Source organism: Prionailurus bengalensis, chromosome A2 (assembly GCF_016509475.1).
Source record: "Prionailurus bengalensis isolate Pbe53 chromosome A2, Fcat_Pben_1.1_paternal_pri, whole genome shotgun sequence".
In the NCBI taxonomy this organism is placed as follows: Eukaryota; Metazoa; Chordata; class Mammalia; order Carnivora; family Felidae; genus Prionailurus; species Prionailurus bengalensis.
This window is the reverse complement of record NC_057348.1, coordinates 75490895-75515019: the sequence shown is the minus strand read 5'-3', so window position 1 is coordinate 75515019 and position 24125 is coordinate 75490895. Positions and strand designations below refer to the sequence as shown.

General features: G+C 40.1%; 1 protein-coding gene across 3 annotated transcripts in view; it reads left to right on the top strand.

The window, feature by feature from the left end:
• NME8 (NME/NM23 family member 8) overlaps positions 1 to 24125 on the top strand; it is a 54961-nt gene that overhangs the window by 21068 nt on the left and 9768 nt on the right. For all 3 annotated transcript variants that reach the window (XM_043588552.1, XM_043588550.1, XM_043588551.1), the window contains 7 exons: positions 442 to 629; positions 8161 to 8336; positions 16412 to 16556; positions 17440 to 17547; positions 19761 to 19912; positions 21929 to 22073; positions 23038 to 23276. In XM_043588552.1, coding sequence (XP_043444487.1) covers positions 442 to 629; positions 8161 to 8336; positions 16412 to 16556; positions 17440 to 17547; positions 19761 to 19912; positions 21929 to 22073; positions 23038 to 23275 — 1152 coding nt within the window. In that variant the 3' untranslated portion in view covers position 23276. The remainder of the gene's footprint in view (positions 1 to 441; positions 630 to 8160; positions 8337 to 16411; positions 16557 to 17439; positions 17548 to 19760; positions 19913 to 21928; positions 22074 to 23037; positions 23277 to 24125) is intronic.

Sequence of the window (24125 nt, the reverse complement as noted above, 5' to 3'; positions counted from 1 at the left end):
GCTCTAGTGAACAGCACTTTGTCAGCTGGCTGTGACACTCCAACCATCTCTCTTGGCCCCAGGAAAAGGTTGGACCGGCTGCCTCAGTATCCCCTGGGAGCTTTTGAGAAAATCTAATTCTAAAGCCCCATCCTAAACCTACTTAATCATGAACTCTGGGATTGGACTTTCCAAATCTGTGTTTCAGCAAGCCCCGTCAGATGATCTGGAAGCATCCTGAAGTTCGAGGATGGTTATTAGATCATCTTTAAGATCAATCCCTGTTAGCTGTGAACCTCTATCCTTCAAAGATGTGTTTGTTAGCAGTGGGCTTATAAAGAGAACACTCCCTTGCCCTGTGATCGTGAAGGGGAGGATGTTGCTTGAGTTGGGTGGTGGCTGCCATTTTTGTCGATCCATATCAGAAGCCTGAAGTAGGTAGTTTATCCTCTTATTTTGTAGCCTGACTTTGAAGATTTTGTCCTTTTTATGACAAATGGCCTGAGCCATATTCTAGTGATATCTCAAGGAAATGAAGAACAGCCTGTCTGGGAAGAAACTGAACCCAATCCCGAGACTGAAACTAAGGTGGATGAGGATCATCACCATGAGGTGGCCCCACCTACGCTGAGGAAGGAGAAACGGTACAGGTAACTCGAGACCATTTACATCGTATGAGGACGTAGTGAAGCGTAGTGTCCAAATACCTCAAACACATTTTGAGGTACACATTTAGAACACACATTTTTACGTTGGAACCACAAGAATTTCTTCCAGTCAGTCTAAAAAAAGTGTATATTCGGCAAAGCTGGGATTTCCCTGAAAGTGTATGTCAAGAGGATTAGAGTTTACGTTTGTCTTTCTAAAGCTGGGCACACCAGTGTGGCCTCCCAGCCTGGGGTCCCAGGGATAGATTGGGACCATGTGTAATCCCTGCCAGGCCTATCTTTTCTGCTGTCTCCCCACATTCACTCCCACCTGCCCCGGGTCCTAAAGACATCAGATGTACTCTCCCCTCTTACTTTCGGCAGTTGGTTATGAATTGCTAAGAACTGAATGGTTGTATGTTTTCACTGATGGGTTTTTAAATAGTTGAAAATGAATGTAATATATACAGTCCCGGTTTCATGCACTGGCGTTTGTGCCTTTTATTCCCCTGAAGACTCAGAAAGTCCACTTTAACCCAAGAGTCGTCGGAACTATGTCTGAAAGAAAGGTGGGTGAGAGTCTCTGAGTCTTGAGATTTCATCATGTGGCTGGACAGAGCATCTTCATTGCATTTTCTGGCCAGGAATCTCCAGAACTTTCCTTGTTGTCCTATTAATGTGTGCAGTAGCTTTTCTTGACTAGCTACATCTGCTGGTTCCTACCGATGCTTTTTAGGTAGCAGGAACTAATGTCATTCGTTGCAAGTTTTGAGTGGGATAGAGGGACTTATAGGTAAGTTGGCTGCTGACAAAGAGCTTTGTAAACAGTAGTACTTACTTTCACAGTTTTAACAGGGAATGATGGTCAGTGGTCAGAGGGAAGGTTTGGTGGGGAGAGTTGTGCTGAAAAAGATACCAGGCTTCATACCAGGACTTCTGAGCCATTAAAAAAATGTCCTGTGAAACCCTCATTGTTAGCAGCTGGCATAAAAGAAGTCAGTATTCCACTGGTGCCATTGTTCTGGGGCAAGTCTGTGTCACATCTGACTTTGGAAAGCATTTGTCTCCAAACGTTCGATACCGGCATAATCAGATGAACAATTTAGGCAATTGGCAGGGTGGGCATGGAGTGAGATGTGTTAATCTTGCTTTGGCAAAGTCTGCGGTATTTCTTTTCTGAACTTAGAGACTCCGTTTGCGTTTGGCCCGTCGTTACTCTGAGCAGTGGCCGCCAGCAGGCAGCATGGAGTGATGGGGTTCAAGTTCGTTTGTCTGGGAATCTGTTTTCACAGCTCTTGTTCTGGAGGCAGAGCATAACAGGGGCTGTGTACAGCTGCTGTCATCTTTTTTTTTTAAATGTTTATTTATTTTTGAGAGAGAGAGAGAGAGAGAGAGGGAGAGAGCACAAACAAGGGAGGGGCAGAGAGAGAGGGAGGCACGGAATCTGAAGCAGGATCCAGGCTCTAAGCTGTTAGCATAGAGCCCGATGAGGGGCTCAAACTCATGAACCGTGATATCATGACTTGAGCTGAAATTGGATGCTTAACTAACTGAGCCACCCAGGTGCCCTGCTACTTTCATCTTTTAAGTAAATCTAAAACCTAAAGGATAAAGAACTAAAACTCTCATGAATGATGTACCCATTTGTTCACTGTTTTTCGTTATGGCCGCCCTTCCCCCACCTCAAAGCCGCCTCACCTTCCTCTATGGGTATTGGGAGGAGGGAGTACTGGTGGGTGAGGAAGAAGGGAAATTAAAGGCAGGACAATTAGACTAGGAGTGGTAGGTGCCTCCTGTGAACATGAACAGAGCTCCCCGTCTTTGTTGGAGTGTTTGCCCTATGGAGAAAAACTCACATGTGAACCCACATGGTTTGGGAGAACTTTCTTCGTGTTGTCAGTTGCCCACTCGACCCCATGGCTGGCCGGGAGGAGGGAGTAGGAATCAGGAAAATGGTTCAGGCATCCATGGTTTTCATCCGCATTCCAAATTTGTTCATGATGACTTCTGATTATGGCACGTATATTATCTGTTTACATGTCTGTCTCCTTAATCAGTATATTAAGAACGCAAAGGTCAGAGTCCTTTATCTCTGCTTTCTGGTCATTCTACAGAAGAGGAAGGGCATGGTTCTATTAGCTACATTGTCCAGAGACATATAAGTAGTTCCTGGCCATTTTCACTAATTCATTCACTCCTGCCTTCCTTCATTCACTCATTTATTCCGTTATACATCCTTCCTTTATGTAGTATTTATTAAAGTCCTACTATGTGCCAAGTCTTGGGGATACAGAGATGGGTGAAAATTAAACGATCTCTAAAGTCCCTTTTTCTCTAAATCCTTGTGACTGAGTAAAGATGATAGTTCCAACCTCCTATAATATATTGCATTTCTCTGGCCACACAAAGTGTCTATTGTATTCTTAGTAACCTATTTATCTCCTATACATGTCATAGCTTGTAGAGAGCAGGTTTTTCTTTTATAAAACTCTCATTTAAATTAAAGATAATAGGTACAATTTCTAAAATAATCTTTAAAAGTATTTCTGGGATCAGAGCAGTCTGAATACTATACCCCTACTATCTATTCCCATCTCCAGACCTTTCTTGCCTCTCTGGAATCAAAGGGAACCTGTACTAATAAGCATCTGGCCACAGGTGAGGCCTGGAGCTCTGTGTACAGAACGAAAGAGAAGGGGAGGGGACAGGTCACAGGGGACAAGAATCTGGAGAAAACCACCAGCCTTGGGAAGAACAAACACAGACTTGTGACTTCCTGGGGCCAGGTTGACACTGAACTTCACTGGGCCTTCCTGACCCTCTGAAAGCCCAAGATGGAGCTGAGTGGGATTACTGAAATGCCCTGCCTTTGAGGACCAGCTCCATAATGGCTCTTACCAGAGGAACAACAACCTGCTCGCTGGTAGCCTAGAGGTCATTCTGGCCTTTCAGCCATAGGGTTTCCATCACCTAAGACACTCAAAACCAGGTGTAAGCCCCAGTAAACAAACCAAGAAAAATAACTGTCTACCAAGGGGAGCCTAGTGGCCAAAGGAAGATCTACACAAACACCAGAACACAAGCCCAGTGAAAAAGAACTACTAAGGATAGAAAAGTCCTCAAATAAAATAATAGTAATAGGAGTTATCATCATAGTAATACTTGCGATCCAAGTGCTACATACACATAAAAAGAGACTTCCCATTTGAACTATAAAATAAATTATGATTTGAACTCTGAATTCAGTCTGATAGTCATTTGAGACTCGGTTTAATGCCTTGGAAAATCAGATACAAGAAGTAGCTCAAAGGACAGAAAAAAAATGAGACAGACTTCATGAGAGCAGACCAGAAACAACGTGGAGAATGTACTGGAAAGATCAATGTGCTAATAAGAGAGATTCCATACAGAAAAGAAAGAACAGATGAACAAGCTATAACTCAACGAATAATAGGGAAAAAATTTCCTGAAACGAAGAAACACATGCATTTGCCGACTGAAAGCGTTTACGGTGGCCCAGTCTCGACTGATGCAGAGAAACACAGATACAGGAATATCTTGGGAAGACACACTGTATGCCATTTCCAGAGACAAAGAACAGCCCGTGGTGTACTTAGGATGTCCAAAACCCCAAGCAGATAATTTCCTTAACACCCCTCTCCTCTATATGACAATATTATTTTTATTTTTATAAAAATTTTAAAGGATTTTTTGGGGAGGGAGAGAGTGTGAGTGAGTGGGGGAGGGGCAGAGGGAGAGGGAGAGAGAAGCTCAAGAAAGTTCCACCAGCATGGAGCCCAACAGAGGGCTGGATCTCACAACCGTGAGATGACAACCTGAACGGAAATCAAGAGTCAGGCGCTCAACTGCCTGAGCCACCCAGGCGGCCCATGACAATATTATTTTTAGTACTAGCTATTGAGCAAGACAATAATAGCCAGAAAAAAAAAAACCATAAATAGTGAAAATTGTCCTTTACAAAATTTTGTGTATATATGAACATAGAAGCAAAAAGTAAAAAATGAATATTATAATATCAAAAATGAAACAATAGGTTAATACTGTTTAATTATACTAATATGTTTTCTTAGAAAGGAAAACATTTGCATACTTATATATATTAGTCTATCACAGAAACAAAGTGCAATTTTTGTTTGCAAGCCTTAAGTTTTGATGATTTGCTAGTGACATTCTCAAAATTGATCTTCACTGGATGTCAATAGAGATACGTAAAGTTCCTGTTTCCTGATAAATTCCAGAAATTGCAATCTGCCAATAGCTCTGTTATTTTAGAATTGATTCTTATATGCAGAGTAGAAGCTAGAGCACACTGTTTATTAAATGTAAATAATAAAAATGCCAACTTGAAGCCCACACATATATTATTAAAATTTAACACATTATAACCACAGGAATTGTTCAGAATGTGGAGAAAAGTTGTTTGTTTTTGTTTTTTCAAGGAGGAGTAGTAACATACCACTAACGCTATTTAGAATTGCTGGTGCATGGTGATGCTAAGAAGCAGCCCAACTTTTAGTTTAAAAATTGGCTTAAGGGGCACCTGGGAGGCTCAGTCAATTGAGTCCGACTCTAGCTCAGGTCATGATCTCACAGTTCGTGAGTTTGAGGCCTGCGTCGGGCTCTGTGCTGACCGCTCAGAGCCTGGAGCCTGCTTTGGATTCTATGTCTCCCTCTCTCTCTGCCCCTCCCCTGCTTGCTCTCTCTCTCTCTCTCTCTCTCTCTCAAAAATAAACATTAAAATTTAAAAAAAAATAAAAGAAATGGTTTAAAATTTCTTAGAGACAGTGCATCCCCCAGTGACTTGCACTTTAGGTAATCCCTTTCCACCAACTGCCTGTCTGGCAGCAACTGAGAATAAGTTAACTTACAAGGACAAATCTCTGACTGGCATGGGACTTGTCATCAGACTCCTGAGAGAAACAGACCCCCCCCCCATCTTAATGAAGCCAGGATATCCTTTACCTAGTGGAGCAAAGGAAAAAGTTCAGGGACATGCTTAGGAATATATCTCCTGGAAGATATTTGAGGGAAGACTTGTCCAAACAAAAAATGAGAAGAGATACTTCCATCTGAGGGAAAAAAGCGAAGGGAAACAATTCTCCTCAGAGAGGAGAAAGACGAGATGAAGAAGTAACACAGCATTTTAAGGTTCTTTTTCGAGTTTGCAGAAGTGGAGATGGGTGGAGTGTTAGAGCTGAGCAATAGTGTGTGCCAGGATGCAGGAAATACTCAGAACATATGCGTTTGGTTACGGAAGCAGGTTAAAGATGGTGACCATTAATGCAGTGGATGAGTACACATGGGACCTCTATGTTAACAAGGGAATACCACAGAATGGATAGCAACTTGCTCAGACCCGCAGATGGGAGAAAGAAAAAAGAAGAAAGTATAATTTAAAATAAATAGTATATATAAAGTAAGATGGAAGGAATATAGTTAAGTATATGGCTATTATACTAAGTATGAAAAGGTTAATTATCCCATGAAATACAGAGATTACAAGGTTAAAGTTAAAAAAAAGTTAAAAACCATTATAGTAACAATTGACACAGAGGAGAATCCTCAATGGGTGCTAAAACCATTGCGTGAAAAATATATACACTTTCAGATTGTGTCCTCTCAGATTTCCTCTTATTTACAAAGTGGAAATGGTAGCTTTTCAATGGAGAAAACGCTTTGAAGGGAGATATCACTTCAACTACATTAATATCACCAACAATAGGAAAAACTTACATTGCGTATATCATCTTGTGACAAGGACACAGATTCGTATCCTGAAAGTAATAGGAAACGATTGGTCCATCCAGTAGTTTGAAACCATCCCAAATGAGGAATAGTTCACAAAACAACTGGCCTGAACTCTTCAAAATGTCAGTATCATGAAAGACAAGAAGGCTGAATATTGTTAGAGATTAAAAGAGACCAGGGAGATAGGACAATTACATGCAATGTATGGTCCAGGATTAGGAAAAATTACTATTGATGGGACACTATTTTATGATTGGTGAAATTTGAATATAAACAGTTTATGAGATAAAAGTTTTATATCAAGTAAACTTTCCTGAAGTATTTAGGAGGGTGAATGGTTAAAATATCTGCAGCCTACTTTTAAATGGTTCAGTCAACACACACACACACACACACACACACACACACACACACACACACAGGAGAGGGGAGGGGGATGAGAGGGATAGAGAGAACAAACGTGGCAAAATGCTAACAGTTGGTAAATCTAGAGTTCATTATCATACTCTTGCAACTTTGCTGCCAATTTAATTTTTTCAAAATAAAAAGTTTTAAAAACACACTCAGGGGCGCCTGGGTGGCGCAGTCGGTTAAGCGTCCGACTTCAGCCAGGTCACGATCTCGCGGTCGGTGAGTTCGAGCCCCACGTCGGGCTCTGGGCTGATGGCTCAGAGCCTGGAGCCTGTTTCCGATTCTGTGTCTCCCTCTCTCTCTGCCCCTCGCCCGTTCATGCTCTGTCTCTCTCTGTCCCAAAAATAAAATAAACGTTGAAAAAAAAATTAAAAAAAAAATAAATAAAAACACACTCATATATATATATATATATATATATATATATATATATATATATATCTATCTCCAGGCAAAATAAAGTATTAGAATTGAACATTACAAGTGCTAAATTTAATAAAGAAGGACATGATGTGAAAACAACATTTATGAAGTAGATATAGTCATCAAAAAGTGCCCTGATAGAATTACATATACTCTATAAATACATGTAGCCTTAAATCCCACACATACATTTTCTTTGTTTACAAGAAAGCCTTAACACATTTTTTAAAATTAAGATTTCACCACAGGCATTTGCTAGTTATAATCCAATAAAATTGGAAATAAACAATAAAAAGATGACTGGGGCGCCTGAGTGGCTCAGTTGGTTGAGTGGCCAACTTCAGCTCAGGTCATGATCTCACAGTCTGTAGGTTTAAGCCCTGCATCGGGCTCCGTGATGACAGCTCAGAGCCTGGAGGCTGCTTTGGATTCTGTGTCTCCCTCTCTCTCTGCCCCTCCCCCGCTCATGCTCTGTGTCTTTCTCTCTCTCTCAAAAATGAATAAACATTAAAAAAATTTTTTTTTAAATATGACCAAAGTGTCTTATGTATTTGAAAACACACCATGTTCTTCTAAATGATCCTTGACTCAAAGACGACCTTAAGAAAAGTAGAAACTACCTGGAAAGCTTAACATGAAGGAAAGAAAAACGTGTTTAACCATATTTTATGTTGGTCTTCTTTATCCTCCCAAAAAGTCAAAACATACGTGATTTCATGTAATTGAGTTTTGAATTCGTTCAACAAAAAATTGAATTAAATGCATATTTTTTGATTTGATAGAAAGATACAACTTTACATGAAAATTTAATTTTTGTTTATTTTATTAAACCATTAAAGTATTTGTGAACTTATTACCAGTTTTAATTTTCTGGCATGGTTATTAAATTTCAGCTTACAATAATCTTAAATTACATTTTGGATTTCCACAGTTTACAAGAATATCTGGAAAGACAACATATATCTCAGCTCTGTGATATTGAAGAGAGTATAGCTAACGTTAATAAGTTTATTGATATGTTCTTCCCTGATTTTAAAAGTATGAAAAACCTCAAATTAGAAAAGATCCTGGCATTACTTCGACCAGATCTCTTTCAAGAAAAGAAAGGTAAGAAGTATAAATAAACCCTAGTATAATTGCATCAAAGGCTATTATTTTAAAATTTAACATTGAAGAAAAAAGCACCTGAAATAAGAAATTTAGTTAATACTAATCTAATTTCTCAATGATAAAGAATAACACATTTTTGTAGGTAAAGAGTTTGCAAATTATTTTCTAACATTTGAATTTGTTAAAGTAGATTTTAATATGGTAGGACTTATTATATAATAAAGATTGGACTTTATATCTGAAATGCCTTGAATTAATGCACCTCCTCATTAATTGTGTGATTTGATACTTTACCAAGTCTATTTCTTCATGTATAAAACTCAGAAGATTAAAATGAGGGGCATCTGGCTGGCTGAGTTGGTGGAGCGTGTGACTCTTGATCTCGGGGTCATGAGTTTCAGCCCCACGTTGGGAGTAGAGCATACTTAAAAAAAATGAGAAAACATAAAGTGCCTGGCACTTGAAGGGTGCTAGTTATTTTTTTAAGTTTGTTTATTTTGAGACCGAGAGAGAGAGTGAGTGTGAGTGGGCGAGGGGCAGAGAGAGGGAGAGAGAGAATCCCAACGAGGTTCCACATTGTCAGCCCAGAGCCCAATGCAGGGCTCAATCTGGTGAACTCTGAAGTCATGGCCTGAGCCAAAGTCCAAAGTGGGATGCTTTTAACCAACTGAGCCACCCAGGCTCCCCAGGGTGCTAGTTATTTTTAACCTTATCCCATATTCACCTGGCAGGGGGAATATGACAGAATAAGAATTCACACCATACATGCACACTCTTAGTTCTTTTTTATAGCTGGTATATATGGGAATACAGTTGATATTTGTATATTGACCTTATGTTTCTTTGACTTGGTAAACTCACTCGGTTCTAGAAGCTTTGGTGTAATTTTCTTAGGAATTTCTATGTAGACCAGGGTTTCTCAACTTCAGACCTACTTACGTTGGGGGCTAGATAATTCTTTTGTTGAAAGGGGCGTTATCGTGTGCGCTGTAAAATGTTTATAGCATCCTTGGCCTCTAGTCACTTGATGCCACTAGCATCCTCTCCGCCCCCAGCGCGATAACCAAAAATATCTCGACATTGTCACACGCACCCTTGCAGGACAAAATATCAGGCCAAGAGCCCGTGACGGGGACAGTAATATCATCTGCAAATCCAGACGGTTTTACCTCTTTCTTTGGAAGCGTCTTCCGCTTACCTCATTGAACTAGCTAGAACTCTCTGTGGATGCTAGCAAGATGTTAGGCTTGCTTTATGCTTTCCCTTACAGCAAAGCACTCGGTCTTTTACCGTGAAGCACAACATTAGCTCTAATATACCCCTCACCTAATTTTTAAAAACCCCACCTGTTTTTAGTTTGGGGAGTTTTTTTTTTTTTTAATATCATGAATAGATATTGTGTTTTCTCAATTATTTTTTCTGTATCTACTGATCTGATTATATTTTACTTTCTTGAGTTTGAGAATACGGTAACTACTTTGATTTTTGAATGTTGGACCGGCCTGACGTCCTTCAGAAAAGCCACACTTGGTTGTATGTTGTTCTTTTTAAAATAGCTGGATTTGATTTTTTTAATATTTTGTTGAGGCGTTTTGTGTCTACATTCATGAGAAATATTTGTTGTTTTCCTTTCGTGTAGTGTCTTTATCTGGTTTTGGTGTCAGGGTAATGCAAGCCTTATAAAAGTGAGATAAGAAGTTGTCAGTCCTCTTCTCTGGAAGAGATCATGTATAATTCATGTTACATCTTTCTTAAATGTTTATTAGAATTTACCAGGGAAACTTATCTGGGCCTAGAATTTTCTTCGTTAGAATGTCTTAGCTTTGTTTTCCTTCTTAAATCCTTTAAAATATGGACATATTTTTTGAATAACCAGACCATATTTTTGAAAGGTTTTAGATTTACAGAAAAATTAAGAAAGATAGGACAGAGTTTCCATATCCCTATCCACCCCCTTCCAACAGCTTATCCAATTAACACCTTATATTATGGTGAAATATTTTTATAATTAATGAACCAGTATTGAAATGTTATTAACTCAAGTTCATAGTTTACAATAATGTTCACTCTTTGTTTTGTACATTCTATGGGGTTTTTTTTTATTTTTTTTTAACGTTTATTTATTTTTTGAGACAGAGAGAGACAGCATGAATGGGGGAGGGTCAGAGAGAGGGAGACACAGAATCCGAAACAGGCTCCAGGCTCAGAGCTGTCAGCACAGATCCTGACGCGGGGCTCGAACTCATGGACCACAAGATCATGACCCGAGCCGAAGTCGGCCGCCCAACCAACTGAGCCACCCAGGCGCCCCCATTCTATGGTTTTTAATAAATGCATAATGTCATGTATCCCCTTTACAGTATCACACAGAATAGAATCACTGCCCTAAAAAAAAATCCCTTTTCCTATTCTCCCTTCCTCCCTCCCAACTTCTGGTGACCACTGATCTTTTTGCTGTCTCTAGTTTTTGCTTTTTCCAGAATGTCATACAGTTGGAATCATAGAGTATGTGGCTTTTCAGACTGATTGCTTTCAGTTAACAATATGCACTTAAGACACCAAAAATTGTGTTGTAATTTTTTGCTTTTCAACAGTGCTGACTTTTTAAAGAACTTCAGAGGAGGAAAATGTTTATTATATTCACCCAGATATTTACTGTTATCTTCTATTCCTTTGGAAGTTCCACGTTTCCCTCTGATACCATTTCCCTTCTACTCAAAGAACTTTAGCACTTTTTTTTTTTAAGAGCAGGTCTGGTGGCAATAAATTCAACTGGTTGTCTTTCATCAAAGAAGGTCTTATTTTCTTTCTTTCAAAAAAATTTTTTTTAAGTTTATTTTTTGAGAGAGACAGAGCACAAGGCAGGGAGGGGCAGAGAGAGAGAGAGGGAGAGAGAATCTCAAGCAGATTTTACATTGTCAGTGCAGAGACCGATGCAGGGGTTGAACTCACAAACCATGAGATCATGATTTTAGCTGAAACCAAGAGTCGGATGCTTAACTGACTGAACCACCCAGGTGCCCCAGAACGTCTTTATTTTCATTCCTGAAGGATATTTGTACTGATATAGAATGCTGGTTTTCCAGTTCATTTCCTTCAGCACTTTAAGAATGTTGTGCCACTGCCTTCTGGCTTTACTGGTATCTAATGAAACATCCATGGTCATTCAAAGCATTTTTTCCCTTATATGTAACATAGCTTTTTATTTGTTTATTTATTTTGGGGATTGCTTTCAAGATTTTTTCTTTGGTTTTTAACAGCTTTACTATTATGCATGTGAGTATACTTTTCTTTGATCTTATCTTTGACTTTGAGGTTCCTTGAACTTCTTGAATCTATAAATGTCTTTCACTAAATTTGAGGAATTTCCCACCATTATTTCTTTAAATTATTTGTTCCGTGCCAATTCTTTCACCATCTGGGACTCCAAAGATACAAATGTTAGATATTTTGACATTGTCCTACAGACTCCTGAGGCTTTGGCCTAAATTTGTTTTCTCTGTGTAGTTCTAATTGGATCATTTCACTTGTGTTAGCTTTAAGATTGAAATCTGTGATCTCCTTGTTGGCATTCGGCCCATCCAATGAATATTTTATTTCAGTTGTAATGTTTTTCAGTTTTGCACACCTCATTCGGTTCATTTTTGTAACTGCTATTTCTCTGCTGAGAACTTTCATCTTTCCAGTCATTTCAAGAGTGTTCATCCTTACTTCATGGAGCATTATAATTGCTCCTTCAAATTCTTTATCTGAATATTTCAATATCTACATTGGAGTTCTTGAGATTTACTTAGTTCTTTTTTTTTTTTTTTAAGTTTTTATTTATTTACTTTGAAAGAGACACAGGGGACGGGGAAGAGGGAGAGGGAGAGAGAGAATCCCAGGCAGGCTCCACACTGCCAGCTCAGAGCCTGATGTGAGGCTCGAACCCACGAACCATGAGATCATGGCCTGAGCTGAAGTCCAGAGTCGGAAGCTCAACTGCCTGAGCCACCCAGGTGCCCCAAGATTTTCTTAGTTCTTTATAGGTTGCATAATTTTGTATTGTATTTTAGTTCGTGGTCACTTGAGTATTGTTATGAGACTGATGAATCGTGTTAAAGTCTTCTAGAGAATGTTGACTTCTTGTTTGTTTCAGAAGTCAGTTGGTCAGGTTAAGACCACATGTCCCATCCCACTTTCTATGGGTTGTTTCCAATGTCAGTTGCATTTTCAAAGTTTTTGTATGCTATTCTGGACTTCACAGCTTAGAGCTCACTCGGAGACCTAGGTGATGCTCGATACTGAGGTTCAATTCTCAAGCCACTAAGTTGCCACTTATCAGCCCAACCATAGTCATTGCTTGGGGGGCTCAGTCCACTACTTCAAACACAGGTTTAGTCAGTCGCTTTCCCCCCCAGTCCCCACCATCTCTGGCTGTATCTCATAAGCCTCTGTTCTTTGTCCTCTGGATGGATATCTGGAGTTTTAGCCTCCCTGTGCGATTGGGCACAGCCCACGTTTAGGACTGCCTCCTAAATGTGAGAAAAAAGTGGGGGTGAGAAAAAAAGTAACAGGGTTTTTCCCACACTGTTCAGTCCACAGAGGCCCCCCTTCCCAGTCTCACTGGTCAGAGGGAAGGACTTGCTCTCAGTTTTAGGTGCTTGCAGGGCCTCCGCTCCCTTCACAGTACATTTCACGGCTGGGGCTTGCCTTCTAGTAGGTCCAGGAGAGGGAAAAAGCAAAATCAAAACGAAGAAGGCTCCTAAAATGGGGATATCCTCCCAAGTCTCCATCCCACAAGATGGAGTGTAGCAGAGTTTTATTCTCTCTCCATGCTCAACCCCACCCCAGTTATATTATCTGTGGTCTTAATTTTTGTGACTGTTGTTTGAAGTTTTAGTATACCGATGGTGGTGGTGATGTTACTTTTACAATGCATATCTTATCTTTTGATAATATTTTGCAATTTATATCTTGTTTATGGTCAGGTTTACAACGGGTATGTTTAGAATTTTTCTTATATAAATTGGTTTTCCTGTTCCCACAGTCCTTAGATCTATTAATTTCCCACTTTTTAATCACTTAGTTATATTTTCTGTTACCTGAAGTATATATATATATATATATTTTTTTAATTTTTTTAATGTTTATTTTTGAGAGAGAGAGAGAGACAGCGTGAGTGGGGGAGGGGCAGAGAGAGAGGGTGACACAGAATCCGAAGCAGGCTCCAGGCTCTGAGCTGTCAGTGCAGAGCCAGACGTGGGGCTTGAACTCACAAACCGTGAGATCATGACCTGAGCTGAAGCTGGACGCCTAACCGACTGAGCCACCCAGGCACCCCACACCTGAAGCACATATATTTAAACACGTTTTTGAAAAAGATATGTACTTCTTTCGTTTTCTGAACACTGGCATATTTAAGAATATCTTTTGTTATCTTTGTGTATAAAGGAAACTTACCTGACTGTATATTTTTAAGAAATAAATCCCCCATCCCCAAACCTATAGACTTTTTGCATTGAGGAGGAAAGTCTGTTTTCAGCCTGGTTTTTGTTTCTTTGCAGATAATTCAGTTTTTGTTATGTTTCGTTTGTTTCACTTAGATACTTGTGGAATTTTCCCTCATTACTCAAAAATTTCCAAGATTTTGTAGATATATCAGAATGAATTGGTCATGGAGCACCTGGGTGGCTCAGTCAGTTAAGCCTCCGACTTTGGCTCAGGTCATGATCTCACGGTTCAAGAGTTCGAGCCCCACATTGGGCTCTGTGCTGACAGCTCAGAACCTGGAGCCTGCCTTGGATTCTATGTCTCCCTCTTTCTCTGCCCCTCCCTCGCTCTCACTCTTTGTTTCTCTCAAAAATAAAACATTAAAAAAAAGAAAAGAATGAACTGGTTTTGGGGTACCTGGGTGGCTCAGTCGGTTCAATGTCTGACTCTTATTTTGGCTCAGGTCATGATCTAATGGTTCATAGGTTCAAACCCCATGACATGCTCTGCGCTGTTAGCATGGAGCCTGCTTGGGATTTTCTCTCCCTCCCTCTCTGCCTCTCTCTCTCTCTCTCTCTCTTTCTCAAAATAAATAAATAAATATTCTTTAAAAAAGAATGAACTGGTTTTTCCATATTTATTTGGTTACTAACCACCTGACTTAGCGATTTGTCTGTGATAGAGGAGATAGAAGATAGCAAAGTGCTCTAGGCTTTGAAGTATGATTTTTATGGATGAGGTTATTCCACGAAGCAACCATACAATTGCTAGGTGCTTTGTCTAGGAGTTCTCTGCATCCCCACACCTGCCACTGAATGTATGCATCAAGTGGCATCACTGAATTACTTGAGGTGACGTCTGAAAAGCCTCATGGACACTATGCAACAAAATAAAATATTTATTATCATATCTATCATATTTGTCTACATTGGAATTTGAAGCGGAACCGAATCCTCGAGTAATGAGGTCAAGGAAATGCAATACCATCTTGCAAATAGTGGTACTCCCCATGCTTTTTACTTTAATCATTAGAAACTGAGGCCCCTCTGTGTTGTGTTGTAATTCTTGTGATCACCCATCTGAGACAGTACCAACTAAGGAGAGGCTCATTGAGTCTAGTTTCTTTAACTTTATGGAGCTTTGCTTTCCCTAAATATTTTTCCTCAGGTTTTCTCATAAGCCATGACAAGAAGCCATCCTATGCAAATTGTTTGAGGATTTGCTGTTACTTGTAAACTGTTGGCCACTAGGTACCCTCATATGAGAAAACGTTTTTTGTTTTTGTTTTTGTTTTTTTAAATTCAGCAATGCAAAAACCTTACAAATTATTTCAGTCTCCTCTAAGGCTTCCTCCTTAAAAAAATTTTTTTTTAATATTTATTTTTGAGAGAGAGTATGAGCTTGTGGGGGGGGGAGGGGACTGGGGAGGAGGGAAGGAAGAGGAGGGAAAGGGAAACAGGGAGGAGGAAAGGGGACAGGGGCAGGGAGGGAGACACAGAATCTGAAGCAGGCTCCAGGCTCTGAGCTATCGGCCCAGAGCCGGACATGGGACTTGAACCCACGAACCGTGAGATCATGACCTGAGCTGATACTTAACCCACTGAGCCACCCAGGCACCCCAGGATTCTACCTTTTAAAATCCAAGAACTATGTAAACATTCTGTTTTTTCTTCCTATTGTCTGTGAGCTCGTTCTGAAGCAAATTATTGCTTAAACTCTATGAACTTGTATGTTTTCTTGTTTGTTTTACTCTTTCCTGACAATGGTTTGCTTAGGCTGAGTCCATTAACTCTATTCCATGCCCAACAGGGGAGAGGATGCATTTTCAGCTAGGTTGCATTTTTGGCTTTGAGCGGGGCCCAGTGCTGTCCGGGCCCCAAGTCAGCATTTGTGTTTTGGGTTTTGCCTTCTTTGTTACAAGATGGCCTCACAGCTCCAGGCCTCATGTCGCTGAAATGCCTTAGACAGGACAGAAGGTGGTGTAGTTCAGGGAAGCCATCCCCCCGGGTACCTCTCTCAGAAGCAGCCCCAGTCCAGGTCCTTTGTGTATCATTGACCAGATCTGGGCAGCATCGCCACCTGTCCATAAGGAAGGTTGGAGAAATTGAGTATTGCATTTTCTAGACTTCCACAGTGGGACGTGCGCCAGAGAAGGAGGAGACCGAGAAATACTTTTGGGTTTCCAATCATTGTGTTTCTCCCCAAGTGGGACAAGTAAAATAAGGCTAGTGAAGATATAAACTGTTTACACATACTTCTGTAATTGTGTTAACTCGTTATTTTGGTTACTGTCTATACCCACACACATGCTCGTATGTGCACCTAAGGAAAAGGTTTACTAGTGAGACACCTCTGCTTGTGTGTATGCATGTGTGTGATTCCTGTGTGACGAAAAATCAGACACAGCGTCATAAATCATAATTTGGTACGTTCACCTTAACAATGCTGTTCACCTTAAAATCTGAGAAGCTATTTTTGCCAACTTCTAAATTTCATATGAGGATGAGAGGCATTATATGCCTTCATAATAATACATTCAGTCTGGTATGGATAGCCAGCAACCCATCAGTTTAACACTTATCATGTGACTTTTTATTTAGAGAACGTTTTAGGTATCATCCATGATGAAGGCTTTAAAATACTGATGCAAAGACCAATTGTATTGTCAGAAGAGGAAGCACAAACGCTGTGCAAGGAATATGAAAATGAAGATTATTTTGAAAATCTTATAAAAAAAATGACCAGGTAAAGTAGATTTCAGGTTTAGAAGGCGCAATCTGATTTAGTCTTATTTATCCGTTTAAATTCTAGTTCGTTGACATACAGTGCGATTTTGGTTTCAGAGTAGAATTCAGTGATTCATCACTTCCGTACAACACCCAGTGCTCATCCCAGCAAGTGCCCTCCTTAGTACCCGTCACCCATCTGGCCCATTCCCCACCCACGTCCCTCCATCAGCCCTCAGTTTGTTCTCTGTCTTTAAGAGTCTCTTGTGGTTCGTTTGGTTGAGTTTTGAATCATTTAAATCTTCTTCTGAACCTGCCCTGGTCAAGCTGCCACACCTCTCAGTTCTGTAACCATGTGCTGAGTTTCCTTCTTTGCCAGTCTCACCCCCACCTCAAGTCTCTGCTCAACTGTCTCATCTGCTCTCGTCCCCCTGGAATGCTACTGGAGCAATGGCAAGGCCCAGGTGAAGTCACTGGAATCCGCTGAGTCGAGTGCCAGAAATCTGTGGTGTGTGACATCATGTCCAAGTAGAGAACTCACTGACTCTCGAGGGTTTTGGTAGTCCTAGCGATCATTAGTCCAAGGAGAATAAGATGCTAGAAATCTGTCAGGTTTCTGGAAGGGTAAGTGAAATAGCAGCTGGGACAGAAATCCAGCAAGGGTACATGAATCAGCAGGAATATGGGAATACTATATAGGAACCTATCTATCAGAACCAAGGTCCTTCTCTTCCCTTCCTTAGTCTGCTTCCATACTTGTATAAGGTGCTCAATATACTCTTGGGAGTACACCGATGGAAATTAGTCTTAGTCTTGGTAAAAGAATTATCTCGACTTGTATTATCTATACATATTTAGCTACTGAGCCATAATATACGGCTTTTTTTTTTTTCTTTTAACAGCGGTCCATCTCTAGCCCTTGTCTTATTGAGAGACAATTGTTTACAACACTGGAAAGAGTTAATTGGGCCCAGCAGTGTTGAAAAAGCCAAGATATCTCTTCCAGAGAGGTAGGATTCATACCGTGGGTCCCAAACTTTTTTCATGGGAGACACTTTAATTTTATTTTGGATGCGGGTACAAGAGCCACAGCTCCAGTCCAAGAGAGGCTCCCAGAAAAACTACTTTCCCTGATTGTGACTGGAGGCCCAGCCCAATGGCAGCTCAAATAGAGCCAAGGCTTTGCAGACGAAGGTTTTGGGATGCTCGGTGTGGGGATGGGAAGTAAGTGATGTACCCAGCCAAAAGGCCATCTCTTGGCCTTTGGTAGGAATCAATTCAGGAGAGGAAAGGCCCATCCTGCAAGTTAGCAAGAACAGAGATGCTCTATCAGATACAGAAAACTTGCCATACGTGTTGGTATAATAAATAACAGTACTAATGAAGCATCACATGTAACCGTTGAAATGTTTTCTTTTGGGTAGGATATCTGGAATCTGACTTGTTCTGCATGGACACATTTTACCCCTTATTTAGCTCTACAATTACCATAAAGGATAATAGGGTTAGACAGTCTATAAGTAGTATGAGCAGAATGCCATAGAATCACTTAATGAAACGTAGCATAAAAGGCAAGGTATAGCATTCGAGACAGGAATTCCTATCAACACAAGGCCTACACTTCTAGCCATACTGTTCTAGAAATTACAGTTTCAAGTGTGAAGGTAGTGCACCAGCATGGAGGTACATTCTCCCGGTGAAGGCAGGCACTCAGTAACTGCTCCTCCCTACCCCACTATTATAGTGAGGATTCCAACCAAAGCCCTTATGCCCCCTATGTTGCTACAAGTTCACAGCTAATCTTGACTGTTATTTTTGGTTCCTCCTTTCCCAGTTTCCGTGGCTCCACCCAGTTCCTTCAGGTTGCTGTTAGAATAACTCAGCAGAGCTCTGCCCTTTCCTGCACTTGGGTCAGATTCAGCACTGCCTGGCTTAATCTGAAATAAGGTCACTTGCATAAAGGAGAAACACAGCAACCCTCACACTCATCACCTATTCCCTCTATCCTATCCTCCCCTTCACACACACTTTTCTCAATAATCATGTCTAACGGCACCATGGAGGCTGGTTATTCTCTGCAGTGAACAGAGTAAGTGCTGGTGATATGTTAGGTGACACCTTATACATTCATTGTGCAAATCCCCTACCCCTGGAATCCCAGGGGTTGGGTCTTGGGTTGCAAACATCTTCAAATCAGAGGTGAGAGAACCGCCAAGGATCAAGTGGGAAGTTCAAGTTGGATAAGGCAAAAAGGAAATCTGAATGCATCAGTAAAAGCAGAGAGGCAAGAAGAGGGTCTGAGGACCGAAAGCCAATGACCAGTAAAGTCAGGTCATTAACAGGAAAGGACATTATTCGCTGTGGCTGAATTTTGTGGGTTGGCAATTCAGGACTATGTGTAAAGGGCAGAGAATGAAATAAGCAGTGTGTGTATCCTCTACAGAACCATATATAGATAAAGAGACAGGAAAAAGGGCAACTGAAAAAAACATCAAGGAGCAACAATTGATTTAGGAAGTGTATGTATTCCTCTATGGTAGAGGAAGCAGATCCAGAATAAACTGCCTAACCCAACATGTCCAGTACCATCAACCTCACTCTTGCCTCTTTACATGAACCCATCCTGTATGCTCCTCTTTTATCACCATACTTGCTCTGCTGGACGGTTCCATTGCGGTATCTTTTGGATTCAGTGTTTGTGATTCGGGATCCACGTTATAGAGTCAAATGCCATCTCTAGAGCTCGATAATATTTAGTGATGACAGAAGGGAAATGAATATGGAGAGCTTAATAGGCGCCATATGTTTCAAATGTATCATCTGATTCCACCCTCAAAAATCTCCTTCCAAAACAGTTTTATTATTTGTATTTGAGACGGTTCAAGCACAGAGAGGTTAAGTAATTGCCCAATGACACATAGCTAGCGAGTAGTGCAGCCGGGATCGTACAGTCTGCATTTTCACTGCACCAAGGCATCCGTTCATTCTTTCAGAGTCAGCTGTAAATATTCACATCGTGGTTATTTAAATGTTCATGCTCTGTCTTCCTGATGACTGTTACCTCCTTATAAGGAAGTAATATGCTCCAAGCCTTTCGCATAATGTCTAGATCAGGAATGAGTTGCTTGATAACTTTTGAACAATTCGTATAAATAGTGTTCTGTTGTGTTGGCTTATACTGTGTTATGTGATGCTCTAATAGTTCTTGACTTCATTTTCAAAGCTTATGCGTGCAATTTGCAGTGGAAGGTTTGCCTATCAACCAGTTGTATGGAAGTGATTCGTTAGAAACTGCTGAAAAGGAAATACAATATTTCTTTCCCCCTCAACAGACTTTAGCACTGATTAAACCTCATGTAACACAGGAACAAAGAGGTAAATATTTAGAAATGAAAGTCAATGTATACATCCCCTTCAAATTTTGTGAAAATTTTCAAACTATGCAATGAACACCCATATCCCTTGATCTCGATGTTAACAATTAGCTCTTGTCATATTTGTTCTGTCTCCCTCCTTCCCTCATCCTTCTTTCTGTCTCCCTTATAATCAAAATGATGACGAATTTTGTTCAAGTCCTTTTAGAGTTGATGGAGATGACGATGTTTTTCTCCATAGATATATTACCACGAAAGATCATATTAATGATATTTCTAATATCAAGCCATTCTTCCATTCCTGTATAAATTACACTTAATCGTGAGGTATTTTTAAATGTGCTTTTGGATTCTAGTTGCATATATCTTATTTGGGATTTTTCACATTGAGACTGACAATGATATTGGTCCGTCCTTTTCATTTTTTTGTGCAAGGTTAAATAACAATGTAATACTTCATAAAAAATGTGAATGTCTTTGTTTTCGGCACTCTGGAGGAGTTTAAGCAGCAGTGGGATTGCTATTTGAAGATTTCCCATGAAATCTTTCCCATGAAAATTTCTGGGCCTGGTTTCAATGGTTATTTCTACCCTGTCATTTCTTAGTTTGTTGTCTCTCAAACAAACAGAATTTGATTCATTTAGGAGTTAGTTCTCTTTTTCTAAGTCATTACTTTCTGTTGTTGTTTTTTTTTTTAATTTTCACCTTCCTTTGATTCTCTAGTAGTTTTAAAAAATGTTCTTCTACCTTTTTAAATTAGATCTTTAATTCATTTATTTTCATTCTCTTATTTTTGTCAATGTAAAATTTTGAAGTTATATGTTTTCCTTGATTACTGGTTTAATCTTCTGATTATCCCATAGATTTTATTTTATTAAAATTTTTTTTAATGTTTATTTATTTTTGAGAGAGAGAGAGAGAGAGAGAGAGAGAGAGAGAGAAAGCCAGGGAGGGGCAGAGAGTGAAGGAGACACATTTTTTATGAAGCTGTCAGCACAGAGCCCAACGCAGGTCTTGAACTCAAGAACTGTGAGATCATGACCTGAGCCGAAGTCAGACGTTTAACTGACTGAGCCACCCAGGCGCCCCTCTCATAAATTTTAATGCATAGTGTTGTCATTAACGTTATTTTTTTGAAATTCTGCACTGTGCCTACAATGTTCTTTCTCTACTTGTCTGCTTGGTGATCATCTCTTACTGTTTCTGTACTTAACACAAAGATCGGCCTTTCTGGAAGTCATCTCTGATCTTCCCAGAGAGAGTTAATGGTTACTCGCCTGTGGTTGCAGGAGCCTTTATACATGGCTCTTTCTTTACAAGCTGTGTTTCCAGGCCAGGCCCTCTAAGCAGACAATATCTAGAAGAAATGTTAATGTTCCATTCACATTTGTTCCCACAGTGACCCCCCTAGGGCAGATCCTGGTGACCCCCTTTATAGAAGTCCAGTCTTCTTCAGTCTATCAGTTATGCCCAACTTGACCTTTAGAAACCAGTACAACACTTCTAAGTGTTGGACCAAAGAAAAGACTGTTTTACCAGAAAGCGCCCAATCCCTCAGTTGGCTCACTAAATGTAGCCCTTAAAGGTTAGGCGGCTGGTGAGATTTTGACAAGATTTACTTTATTCAATTCCCTCCATGGTGCCTTGCTACTTCAGAGAGAAGAGTTCAGATCGGCTCCCTGCTTCAATCCATATCTAGCAAGGAGTTCCTTGACATTTGTAGCATGGACGTGAAAACATGACTTCACTTTCGGCACAGAGGCACATCCCTTCCCCTCTCCTTATAGTCTATGAGATATTGTCAGTGCATCCTGGAAAGGTGCACCTCAGAGATTGAACATCTGCATTAATGTGTTAACATGGTGCTTTTCAGTTCAATTTCATTTTGCATAGTTTTTGCTTTTTAAGCCACACTATGCAAGTAAAATGATTACTTTCCATAGTTATTTCAGTCTACTTGAACATGGAACAAAAGTGGAGGCATTCTGCAAGATTACCAAATATCTCTTTTCCCTAGAGGAGATCTTGAAATATATTAAAGAGTCTGGATTTGAAATCACACAGATGAAGGAAATGCTCCTAAATGAAGAAGCAGCAGACAAAATTTACTCAAAAATAAAAACAAAAGACTTTTATAAAGATGTACTGGAAGTGTTATCTGAGTAAGTTTCTGATATATAATCCTTTGCAAGATAAAAGTAGTAAATATTCATTATAGAAACTGAAAAATACAAAATGTAATGAAAACATTCCATCTAATTTCATTCATTCAAAGACACCCTGTTAATATTTGGGGTTCATTCTTCTTTGTTTCCTTCTTTCTCTATCTTCTTCTCTCTTTCCTTCCTTCCCTTCTCCTTACCCATCCTTCTTTCCTTCTTTCTTTCCTTCTTTTCTTCCTTCCTTCCTTCTTTCCTTCGTTCCTTTGTTCGTTCCTTCCTTCCTTCCTTTATTCCTCTATTTCTGTAGGTCTTCAACATTATATAGAGGTGATATGGGTTTCAATTTCTGGTTTTAAGTTTCTGTTTTGCCAACATATTTAATCTGTGTCTCGATTGCCTTATCTATAAAATGGGGATAATAATAGTATCCATCTCATAGGTTTGTTGTGAGGGTTATATAATTAGTACATTGGACATACTTGGAACAGTGTCTGACACATATCTCTAGACTTAACCTATAGCACTCATGCAGCACAAAAACCTGTTCTCTCCCCAAAAAGGGGGAGAAATGGAAAAACAGAAAGAAAGTACAAGGGGTGCCCGGGTGGCTCAGTCAGTTAAACGTCTGACTCTTGACTTGGGCTCAGGTCATGATCTCATGGTTCGTGAGATCAAGCCCTGTGTTGTGAGATCAACTGGGTTCCATGCTGACAGTGTGGAGCCTGCTTGGGATTCTTTGTCTCCTCTCTCTCTGCCCCTTCCCCCACTAATGTGTGTTCTCTCTCTCTCTCTCTCTCTCTCTCAAAAACAAATTAACATTTAAAACAACTTAAAAAAAAAAACACAAAATCACAGTGACAAGGACAAAGAATAAAGATCAAGTGTGGCATTCTGTGTTTAGCTGTGTATGCAATCTCTACAGGTGTAAATAGCTAAAATCTTCTGAAAGCATTCTTCTTTGCAGAGGTCTGTCTTTGGTCATGATTCTGACCAAGTGGAATGCTGTTTCAGACTGGAGACAATTGATGGGTCCTGTAGACCCAGATGAAGCAAAACTACTGTCCCCAGATTCTATCCGAGCCCAGTTTGGAACAAGTGTTTTGAAAAATGCTGTCCATGGATCATCTAATATCCATGAAGCAATGGAGACCATCAATCAAATGTTTGAAGTGTTGGTTCCCGAGAACCCTGAGGGAAACTAAAGTACGGTACCTTTTAAATGATTGTTTTCTTTTCTTTGCTTGTTACTGTGATTGAGCCCAGGACGAGACTGTCCCAGAAGGACCAGAACTTTTCCCATATGTCTGAATCAAACTTTATTTCTTGCCAGACACACTGTGCTATTCCATAACAGCCTTGAAGCTACATAATATGTATACGGATTGAGTTTGCTTAGCTGTTGATAGGAAACTTGAAAACTTTTCTGTCCTGGGCCATGTGGGAGACAGAGCCTAAGTTAAGTGACTTTTCCCATAAAACCTACTTTCCTTCTTTATTTTTAAAGTGGGCTCGCATACACTTGTGTGGCTCTGACTGCTGACTGGAATAGGACTGTATATAGCCTCTTCACATGTCGAGGGTTGTCCCCCCTTGGATGACCCAAACTGAGAGTCGGTATCCAGAACATAATGAGAAAGCAGTGTGAAGTGGAGAAACCCATCCACACCCAGCCAGGTTCCTTGGGGAGAGAAGAGTACCTTTTTCCCTTAATATTGTCATTTAGGCTATATTTCTCCAGGTATAAGCACATTGTATGAAAATATTAGATGCATAAAATAAAAATAAATTTGGGCAAAGGGAGCCTCACTCCATACGTCTCACTCAATTACAGACCGAGGCATGAGTGTGCAACCCATAAACATTTATGTTGGGAAAATATGTATTGTGTGTCTGCTTGAACTGTAGGTTCTTGGTTGATATCAAAAAAATGGCTGAGTGAAGGTTGTTACCTTCAGGAAAGGGCAAATCTAGCGGGGAGTCAAAACTCACAGAAACAACATCTGATTATAATCACTGTGGGACAGTACATTATTAAACATGTCACTGATGGAT